The sequence below is a fragment of the Gavialis gangeticus genome, unplaced genomic scaffold (assembly GCF_001723915.1).
Source record: "Gavialis gangeticus isolate Ggan-Ray unplaced genomic scaffold, GavGan_comp1, whole genome shotgun sequence".
NCBI lineage: Eukaryota > Metazoa > Chordata > Crocodylia > Gavialidae > Gavialis > Gavialis gangeticus.
In genome coordinates, this window is record NW_017729032.1 from 90975011 (window position 1) to 90986709 (window position 11699).

Genomic DNA, 11699 nt, shown 5'->3' on the forward strand with positions numbered 1-11699 from the left:
TTGTTGGGGGGGGGGGGGGGGGGTGGGCAAGATTTCTGTACTGCAGCAATCCTTCACATGGTACCCAGGTGGCTTTTTCAAACGTGCGATTTCTCTCTCTGGAGGAGTGTCCTTGTTGAGTGAAAGCCTTTTTAAGATTAGTGAGGTGGTCTGAGCCTTCAAAGGAGCACCAAACCTCATTAACCTCATCACCAGAAGCAAACTTCCTACGGCCCAGAACACACCGAATGGATCCAGACCACACCATGACAAGACATGCAAAACCTGCCAACACATTTCCACTGTCCCCACAATTACTACACCCCACAACAGAGCCATCAGCATTCCTGGATCTTACAGCTGCACCTCCAGAAATGTAATATATCTTAGTCAATGCACCAAATGTCCTGATGGAAAATACATAGACCAAACAACAACCGCGCACCAGAATGAATGCACACCGGAAATCTATCTAAGACAAGAATACCCAACTACCTGTGGGGGCACATTTCTCACAAGGAAAAACCACTCTCTCTCCAATCTCTCAGTTATAATCCTCAAAGGGAATTTATAAAATTCTTTTCACAGACAAGCCTATGAAATTCACTTCATCAACCTCCTGAATACAAAAAATCATGGATTAAATATTGACATTCGATTTATGACATACTACAACCTGCCTGACACCTGACTCCCCAAGTGCCTCTCAACTATTTACCTGGTACATTCATCCCCCTTTTCTCTTCTTTCCCAGCCCAGCCTGTCTCTCACCCACTGACTCTTCAATTTACTTCTTCACTGGCTGCCTGTTTTGCATGCATACCAGCCTCTGGCTTCTTTACTATTCATTCCACCCAGGAAAGGCACACATCAACTGCAGATGCTTCCTCAGCCTGACAAAGGGTTTTTAAACCTGAAAACTTGCTAAAAAAAAAAAAATTCCAACTATTTAAGTTGGTCTAATAAAATCAGATTCACCCAAACAACCTTGTCAAATACGGAAATAAAATTTTGTAAGCACATTTTTTCATATCACAATTGCAAATAGCTGCATTAAAGTTAATTCTCTCAAAAGAAGAACTGCAATTTCTGGCAACCTGGGCAGAATCAGACCCTAAGTCAAATTGCCTTATCTCTGTATGTATGTAGAAATGTCAATAATAAAACTTAACTGTGATATGAGGGTATTGTGATGCTGCTACTTGTATAACTTGGAAGATAAAAAATACTATGAAATCACAAATTTTATGATAGATGAAGCTTTAAGGCTGTTGTCCTTGTCGGTTTTCCATTTATGCCACCCTACATTTTAGAAAGTTACAAAAAACAATAAAAAAGAGAAAAAACTTCATTCAATGACAAAGAGCATATAAATCTTTACGTTTTGATTCATGGTAGAATGTTTTATATTGATTTCCTCCCTGTCACTGCTTGCTTTTTCCTTAAGTCTTTTAGATGTGGCTATATTTTTTTCTGAACAGTAGAAACCTTTCAATATCATTGTATGTTCAATTAGCAAGCTGTCACTAAACCCCAATGCAGAAAATGTCTCCCGTCAGTCTTTCTTCTGTGCATATTCACAGGATGAACTTCTGAAACTACATCTTCCTGGTATACGGAGAATTAAAATCTAATATTAATACTTAAGGGTGCCTATTTCAGTAGAAAGGACTTTATATTTGGGAGACAAAACAAAACAAACAACCCCCCCTTCCCCTCATATTGATAGGTTAAAGTAAAATTACAAAATAACCCAAAGTCTTTACCTGTGGTCCATATCATCTATTCTGTTTCCGTGGGCTGAAAAAAAAAATCTGCAGAACTGAAAACCCTGCCCCCAGAGACAGAAATAAGAATTCCTCTCTTGGCTTCATCCTTCCCTGATTTTCCACAGAGTCTTGCTTAGTCAAGTTTCTGAATTTGACCTCCAAAGGACATTATCCCGAAATAGAAAGCTGTGAGGAGGACTAAATTCCTGACCCCTACACAGAAGCAGCCTTTGAAGGGGATAATTACAATCCTCTGATATTAACAAATCTAATAGAGCATGTTTATGGGGACTACTTAAAACCAGTAGCTACCTCTTGCAAGAGTTATAGGCCTTGTTAAAAATATTCTAGATAATATCTCTTCCAATTTTGCCGATAAAAGATATTTCACTCCCATTTACTTATAAAGACTTTTAATGTGATGCTAATATGGTTATGACAGTAGAGACTGGATTCCCCCCCCCCCCATCTTGCATAAAATCAATAAAACATCAATGAGAATAAAAAAGATACACAGGTCAGAATGCAATATCTTCATTATTGGTGTTAAGAGAGCTGGTTTGGAATTCTGAGAATCAGCATAAATATTTCAGTTTTGTGATTTCTTCCCCTTAGCCCTGATTATCATGAAAAGGTTAATATAAAATATTTAATTACAGGTCAACCTTTGTCTGAACTTTACAACTTGTTGAACAAAATGAAATATTTTGAATCAGATTGGACTACATTCAGAATGGTTCCATGGCTGTCTAAGCATGATGTGCACTGAATGTTTGTATCTAAGTTTCAGAAAAAGACTTCCAGAATAGCTCTATTCCCCAAGAAACAAAATTCAGAAGGGATCTAAGTTCAGAGCATACCTCCATTTTAGTTCATAAATTTCTTTAGATGCCTATTAAGCACCCCTGACAATGGTATGGATGAGATGGACTGGTGGTATGCCCTCTGTTCATGGTGCCTCAGGTTCCCCTCTTGGATAACTTTTGTTGCTCTGAAATCCCTTCTTCTGTATTCTTTTCCCCTCCTGATGACTCTTCATACATGAGCATTGCTGATTGGTCTTTCTGTGGCCATCACACTGTCCATGTCCAGTCCTGTCAGCATGTTCCTTTGTTTCACAAACCCATCACATGCAAATATCCTAATTTTGGCTTTCCTGATCCTCTTCATTTGGCCTATTCCCTAAAACCAGAAATCTCAAGGGCTCTATACTTCTGTGAACTGGAGCCACCTTAATTTATGTTATGGAACACTGTGGTACATGCCTACAACTTCCCAGCTTGTGTCTATCCCTGTCTGCCTTGAAGTCTGTGAAACTGTGTAACAACCAGGCTTTTAGAAATCAATTAACCCAGGTGTTCTCAAACTTTGTGATACCATGGCTCTGAGTGCTGGATGGCAACAGCAGGGAACAGGGAGCATGCGTTCGGCAGCCACCACCACCCCCCACCACTCCACGCCGCCGCTGCATGCTGCTTCCTCATGCCACTACACATACCCCCTAGGAAGTTTGCAGCCCTCTTTTAAGTTGCTCGTGACACCTCCTCCCACAGTGGGGGTTGTGACCCACAGTTTGAGAATCCCTGAATTAACCCTTGCCATTGCCCTGGACCATTATTATAATGCATATTTACTTTACTTATAAGCCAGTTCCCAAAAGCAAAAGTCTAAATACCATTTTCTAGCCATCACCCAGAACAGCTATCACATTATGAGCTATTCACAGCCTCCAAACTCCCATGAGCCATTCCCATGCCCCACATGGTTTAACCATGAATCATCTTGATGGGGCATTCGGCCCCAATGTTATCTTATGTTTCTTCTGGGCTCTCTGCCTTTCCTAATCTCTGCTTCTCTCTTTCAACCCTCCCAACTTTGGTTCTTTTTCTCTGGCTGTGCTGTGTCAGCCTAGGTATAGTGCCTTGGACCTCAGTGTCTGGGTTCCTGGGCCTCATCTCTGCCCTTCCCAGGCTGTGGACCCCTGGCCCTCATCTCCTTCTCTTTCCTATGACCAGTCTCTGGTCCTGTCTCAGTCTTTTACTTTTACTTGCTTACTGGGCTCCTAGCCCTGGTCTTCACACTACTGGAGCACTGGGCTCTCTAACCCTGACTCTGCCTTGTTTGGAGGCTCAGCTAGGACCTCCACTCACCCCTAATATGGCCATATAGACCCTAATAGGCCCATACCAAAATCTCTCCACTCTGGGTCTCAGTCCCCTACCAGCCCTCAACTCCTTCCTCATTACTTTCAAGCTTGGCAGAATCTCTGTAAATCAACCAATAACAGCAGAACTCTTTCCCCTTCAGCCTCCAGTGCCAGACTGACTTTGCTGGCTCAAACCCCAGGTTTATGTGTCTACCAGGCCCTGCTCTCTTTCTGGTCAGGTTTCTTGTCTGAGCTGGCCACAGGTGCTTTTGAAGTAAGCTTACTGACTGGTCTACAGGATAGTTTACTGCTGCTGGCCATTGGTACAACAGTATCTTGTCTCCTATGCAGGGTTCTACCCTATTGCACTATTGCTAAGCTGCTGGCACTTCAATAGGCTCCCTGCTGTCCACACAGGCCCTCCTCTTGTACTACTGCAGAGCTAGTTGCTCTGTAGTAGACACTCATAGCCTATAACTCTCTTTGGTAGCCAGTCCTACTGCCCTCCCTCACATGGAATCTTCCCCCATCTAGGGATCTTCCTGGGCTTCCTGTTACACTGACCAAAGCATGTGGTTTGCCATGTATGCATCCTGTCTGCAGGTCCATCATTGGATGTGGAGCCCTACCAAGTATCAGTGCTCAAAAAGATTAGGGTAGCAGGCATCAGAAACAGTAAGAAAAGCCACTCAGGAACAGTTTAATGTCAGATGTGATTATTTCAATATTTCCAAATCAAAGATAATTTTGGAAATTTTAGTTTCATGAAAACTTTTGTCCTGATAAGAGCTGTAAACAAAGTATAAAATAGAATTTCCCCAAAGAAATAAATTCTGAATTTCACTGATCTCTAATGCTTAGGCGTGAACTTTAACAAAGACAGTCTGAGGGTTAAATCTCTGAGGAAACTGGAAAGACTGGTGAAATTACTTTTCAGTTGTAATCTGAAGAGCTTTGACATGACACACTATAAAATTACACTTCACAATAGTGTGAATTTGAGAAAAACAAAAGCCTACTTTAAAGTTGCAACACTAGAGAGCTTCTGCCAATATTGCTAAGTCAACAAAACCCTTTAGCAGAAACAGCATTTGACTTTGTCTGCCAACACAGATATATCACCTACCCATGTGTCAAAACTAGGCTGGAAAAAGCACTTTTTCAGCACTTTAGCATCCACACTGGGGTTTCACCATTGCTGCTGTGTTGCCTAAGCAATGTGAAAAATATATATCCCATAGGTAACCTAGCAATACATGCAAAAGTCTTACTTTTTCTGTAATTATGTTTGCATTTTCTACCCTTCACAGCTACTAGTCATTTTTTCTTCAGATTTCAATCAGTTTTATGTTCAGATGCTCAATCACTAGTATAATTTTATAATGAGTAAGCTGTAGTGCAAATATTACAGTAGCACTTGGTAGTACCACTGGAATGTATTAAAAACCTTTATGGAAATACTTTGGTTAGGCTTATGGAAGCATGGGCTTACCTAAGTTTGGGGTCATATTTAGCAAGATATTTTCTCTTAAAATATCAAACAGTTATATACAGAATAGTTATGAACTATTATCTATTTTCTGTTTAGATTTAAATGTTCCTGTTTCATATTATATGTAAGGTGTAAGACCTACATACTCAAATCATTTGACTCCAAATTATGACTACGGTTTTGGAAAAAATGTGCTAGAGTCTATATTTTTAAAAAGCCTGCTTATGACATTACATATAGAGGGAAAAACATAACTTTCAATCATAATACTTTAGAGCTTTATTAAATCAACAGCTATCACCAAAAAATAAAGATCCAATCAGTAAGGATAAAGTATGTTTCTTGCCTGTAATAAGCTGCAGCATCTCAGAGAATAGAATGGCTTCTGTCTCTGTAGATAAGTAAAAATGTAAAGATACAGTACACAGACAACAAAGATGCCATAGGGTCTAGCAATATGTAACACCTCCCAAAAACTCTCTGTACACTTGATTTCAAGGACTTTGAGTGCCATTACATCATCTCCTTAGGCTGCTCTATGCCAATAATATTTTTTTGCTTTGTGTTCTACTTGGAATACTGTCTTAAAACCTTTTAGCACAAAAATACAGCAAAAGGCAGTTAGAGAAGTAGTAAAAACACTAAATGAAAAATAACTGCCCCCTCCACAAAAAAAGGAAACAGAAAATGAAAAAAGCACTAAGATATGTTCAGTAAAATCTGCAGAAAATGGTCCAAACTTCAGTAAACATCCAAAGCACTAGGTGTGTTAGAGATTTAACCCTCATCTGTTCTCATGAAACCATAACTGTTGCTGTTCTCAGGGCATAACTTGTTACTCTACAATTTAATATTGTTGGTCTCATAGGATAACTTGTTATCCCACCCTCATGAACAAAATGGAATCAGTGACAAAAATATAAATGTACCCAAAACTATTTATTAACTATTTATTAAATGTACAAACTGTTTGAAGTATTTATGATGATTTGAACTCAAACTATTATTTAACTAGAACTATGAACAAAATTAACACTTTTTAGAATGTCAAAACATGAATGAACAATTTGCTAAGTCTGCAGTTCACACTGTTTTCAAACTAACAATTACTTCCAAAAACATTTCCTAACTGTTTTAACTAAATATAGCATTCCTCAAAAAGCAGCAGTGATGTACTGTGGTGCACACAAGCAAATCACTTACAATCTTCACATAATTTCCAGGTTTTGTGGTCATGTGTCTTTGGACAAAAAGCATAATGTCCGCTCATGCTTGCAGAAGTTCCTACTGAGGTGAGTTGTGGTAATTTGTAATTTAGGGCAGTGATACTAGACTTGACAGACATAGACAGACAACATGTATCCATCAACCTTTGCTTTATTTGTCTGTCAATCAACTGTTCTCCAAGCTCCTGCAAAAAAAAAAAAAAAAAAGTGGTGTCTTCTTAAATGTGATCTTTGTTTCCAGTTTGCATTGTGGTCTAGCCAAATGATGAGGCTGGCAATGGCAGCCACATCCAGCATACTTTAAAATAGTGTCATTGGCCACCTGTTGATTTTCTGTCTGCAGGTGGTCAAGGTTATCCACCCCACCCTTATTTTTATTGTAGTCATGGATGATGTCTGGCTTTCTTTGCTTTCCACTCACTGACAGGTCATGGTGCATGCTTGACAGCAACAACACAACTTTGGACTTTCTTGGAACATAGGAAACTAGGGTGAGTTCCCCATCAAAAGCAAAAATGGATGAAAAAGTTTTCCTTCTTCAATTTGCTTGCATTTCATATGGGATATCAGCCTTGTTTTTATGAATTGTGCCCACATAGGTCAAGCCCTGCTATAGCAGTCTTTCTGCCAGGTCAGTTCTTGTACAGAAATTGTCACCCACAATATTCCATCCCGTCTTGTACCAGGGATGAACTAGTTTTTCAATTATCTGGGTACCAAGATTAAGTTGATGTGGAGCTTCTGGTTACTTGCCTAAGTAGATGTCTCCAGACAGGGGGAATGATGTTGCTGCATCATAGCACCATCAAATTTTCAAGCCATTTTTAGCAGGCTTGCTGGGCATATACTATCTGAAGGGACAGTGACCCCTTAATGCAATGAGCTGCTCATGAACTGTCAGGTGTATTCCTGGAATATACCATTCCCTGAGCTGCTCCACAAATTGTATCCCAATATCTCTGAAGGCAGCAAGCTTGTGCACAGCTCTCCTTTCCTCATGTGTTAGTTTGTTGTCAATTCTCAGGTAGCTGGTGATTTGATGGAATTGTTTTAAACTCATGGTGGCACGGAAGCAAGGACGCCTGATGCATTGCTCCCACAACTCCTCCAGTGCCTTGTGACCACTGTGCCTTAGACCACTCAGCAGTAGGAGGCCAATATAAGCTTTCAGCTCTGTTTCATCCAGCTTTTTCCACTCCTTTCTATTTTCAGGATGGCTATCATTCCATTCCCTGAACCTTCTTTCTGCCTCTCTGTTTCTCTTATGCTAATGGCCAGGATATCTTGTAGAGGAAAAGGTGGAATGTTTCCACCACGGAGTTTTTATTACTTTCTCTTGTTGGCCCGGCACTTTCATGAACTATGTCCTCGGCTGTTCTCTGAAGATGTATTAGCTGTCAACTCTCCGCCCCCCATTCTGCCATTCCTTCCTTTAAAGGTATCATTGTCTGAAATGTTTTCTGGGAGTAGTGACAGTGGTTCTTCTCCACATCCTGCTGTAGCTCTCCTTGGTCTTTCATGGCTGCCCTGGGCTGATCCTCTTCCCTTTCCCACTGGAAGTGTTGGCATCACTTCTGCTTGTGGCATCAACTCCTCCTCATCTGAGCTGAATGAAGCTTCTATAGATACATGGTCTTGCTCTGAACCATTTCCCATGTCTGGAACAAAATCAGAATCCTCACTGCCTTGGGATAAGATTTCATCAGTGGATGTGTTACTGTCATCCCTGGTTACCTGTCCAAGACAGGCTTCAGAACTGACTATGCGCTGCCTTCTCATCCTGGATTGCAGAAAAAAAGAAAAAAAGAATTACTGCTGAATGCTTATAAATAACAATAAAAGACAAGCCTGTCCACCTGTGCTGTCACAAAAGCAATTCTGCCCAGCCCTATGGCAGCACAGGTAGCACCCTCTCCTCCTGGGCATAGAAGCCAGAGACCAGCATTTACCCTTTGCAGGCAAGTCAAATGCAGGTGGATGCTGTTTGGAAACCACACATGCAGGGGCTTATTGAAAGCAGGTAAAAAGGGCATAAGAGGTGTCAAGCCCTTACCGTTGAAGGGGACTCCATAGTATATCCTGCATTGTAGTACGATGTTGTTCTATTTCTTCTCTGCTGTCCCTTTGCTCCTTGTCCTCACTTCCAACAAAGGCAGGGAAAACTAGCTTTTATGTTGTGGAAGGGGCAGGTGAGACAGAGTTTTGCCATGAGAAAAGAGATCAGAGGTGGATTTGGTGTGACAAAGATTTAAAAAAAAAATTTTTTTTGGCAAAGGCCAGGGTGTTTTGATGACCTTGAAGTCTGCAGACAAAGTGGTTAGCAAAAAGGATTACCACATCTTCTGCAAAAGCAGAGTGGAGGATGGCCATCTACTAGTTACCATGGATAACTGAAGTGGACATAAATGAGGTGTGAATGAATGCTAGCCTTTCAGATGCATTCACCCAAAGTGGCCAAACAGGTCTAGGCCTGTCATTTATACAGAAATTGCACTGGGGTAACAAGTTACCCCGATGTATTAACATGGGATTGGGGTGAGTTGTTACCCCATATAGAAAAACACATTCACGCCTGGGATAACATGTTACCCTGGGCAGTTTTTCATCCACAGAGAGCAAACCATTTATGTAAGCTGGCTGTTCTTTGAGGATATTGTGCACTGTGGTGCAAATGACAATGTCCTAAAAATATTTTTTTTTAGAATTAATTCACTTTAAGATACTGCACAAAATATGCATCTGGGGTAGCAAATTACCCCATAGGAACACATGAAGTTTAAAATATTCAAAATACAATTAGTAGTCAAAAAATATAAACCAAAATGCAAGCAGTAGTTAAAACATAAACCATTTCCTCTCATACACACATATAATACGATTCACTTGTCAGCCCAAGTAGTGAGACCCAAATAGTAAATTATGATGGATTATACAAATATTCAGTAATCATCAAATTTTGATATCTGGAAATTTTCTACCTAAATACTCATTGTAAATAACCATTCCTACCTTAACCAAACCCAGTTGAATAGATTATGAAGTTATATAGAATGGAATTACTACTAAGCTCCATGTGAAATGTGAAGACTTTTTATTTATAAAATAATAGAATTAAAAAAAATGCATGTTATAATTTCATACAGCACTTTTAAAAACAAGAAGAGAATAAATTACCTGTGGTGGAAGCAGTGGTAGTCTGATATAGGCAAGTAACATACTCAGGTCACTGCATCTCCTTTGCATATCATACTTAACCCACATCATTAAGGCATGAAAAATAGTTTCTTCATCAGGAACATTCACATCATCACTTGCAAGGAGTTTATGTAGCTCCTCTGCTGGCAATAGTAAAAACTCTTGATTTCTGATGACTTCCATTATGTTCTCCTGTATGGAAACAAAGTATTTGGAGAGTAAATCCTACCAGAATATTAAATCAGTTGCTAAAGCTACAAAAACACCAACATCAACCAATATCCTTCACAGTCATCCCAAAATAAGCCTTAAGAATAATTCACACTGAAATGCAAATGTCCCCTTACATAATGAGGGTCACATTATAGTGCTAATAGCTTTGAAATACAAAAAGCAAGTTGTCATTTAGGTTGAGATCTCTCTGTATTACTGTACATCTGGGAAAGTAGTAGTTTAGCGCGTATCAAATATTTTTAAAATGTAAGAAAACAAAACCCTACTACAATAAGCATTGTTGGATTGTATCCTTCTTATTCTGTTGGGAAAATAGCTTTATTAGTTAATAGAATCATAGAAAAGAGAACTGTAAGGGACCTCAAAAAGTCATCTATTACAGCCCCCTGCAGGATCATTTCTATCCAGCTCAAACAACTACTGTGCTCCAGAATGAATTCCATCATTACCATCATAAAGGGCAGAAACACTATCATCAGTGGGAGAGTACTTTTCATAAAACAGTCACTCCATCTCTGACCTCACAGTCCTTGTTCTCAAAGGAAATCTACATTCTAGCTTCAGAAGATAAGTCTAGAAAAAGTAATTTAGTTTTTTATTAGACACAAAAATAATGAACTTAACAAAGACACTGGTTTTATGACTCATTATAAGTTGCCTCTCATCTCTCCTTCTTTCAGCTTGGCTTCACAGGTAAATGCCTGTGACACTTTTAAGTGATGAAATCTATTAGACTAGTTAGGTTAAACTAAATAAATTTGTTCTAACTTTTTCTGAGCTATGACTGTGACTGCTTCTTTCCCAAACCTAATGAAGGGCCCTTAAAACAGAAGGATTTTCTCTTATCACACCAAATTTTGCAAGCTGACACAATAGAAGACTTTATGCCTGCGTACAGATATTCAAAAAGCCCAAGACAAAATCAGTCTAATTTATGCAGTTTTCTGTAAGCAGCATAGTTGAGATTGGTAGCAATCCAATCTCAAATACACATTAGATCCTTTGGTGGGAGAAAGGGAACAAATCTTAGACTGGGTTCTGGCATTTTTAAACCTGTATGTGCAATATTCTGTTCTGGGTATAGACCAGTTTTGTGTGACAAATGTTCTGTCTGTTATGGGTATAGACTGCTTTCCAATCACTTATATCCCCCAAAAGTGTAATGTTTGTATTTGGCCTATATGTTACCTCACAAATCTTGTTCCTTTCATATCTCTGAACTACAATGACTCCAACACCCACACCACTAAAGCAGCTCAGACAAATGTTGTCTTAATGTGGATTTAAAACGTCCGGTTATGGTAATTCCACATCTCTAGCTAACGTGTTTCACTGTTTAAGCAACCTCAAACCTCATAGCTTAGAAAATGTTTTCTAATATCAAACTTAAAGTCAGAAAATATAATCATATTTTCTCAAGGAAATGGGTTATAAGATAAAATTTAAGTATATCAGACTATATTGCTTCCAAATATGATTATGAAGAAAATATAATTCTATTAATAAGAACTAACATGAAACTTTGCAATCGTATACACAGTCAATGGCCTTATATCATTTAACAGAACTTTGGTTGGTAAAATGCCTTTCATGAACTAAAAGTTTCTATTAATTTATTTACAGAACATGTGGTTGCTTGCCATAATCCCAAAAAACTG

At 39.2% G+C, this 11699-nt stretch overlaps 1 protein-coding gene across 1 annotated transcript in view; it reads right to left on the reverse strand.

Annotated features, from left to right (window-relative positions):
• Positions 1–11699, reverse strand: part of KLHL1 (kelch like family member 1) — a 635410-nt gene that overhangs the window by 265590 nt on the left and 358121 nt on the right. The window contains exon 5 of the mRNA XM_019525304.1: positions 9787–9999. Within this exon, the coding sequence (XP_019380849.1) occupies positions 9787–9999 (213 nt within the window). The remainder of the gene's footprint in view (positions 1–9786; positions 10000–11699) is intronic.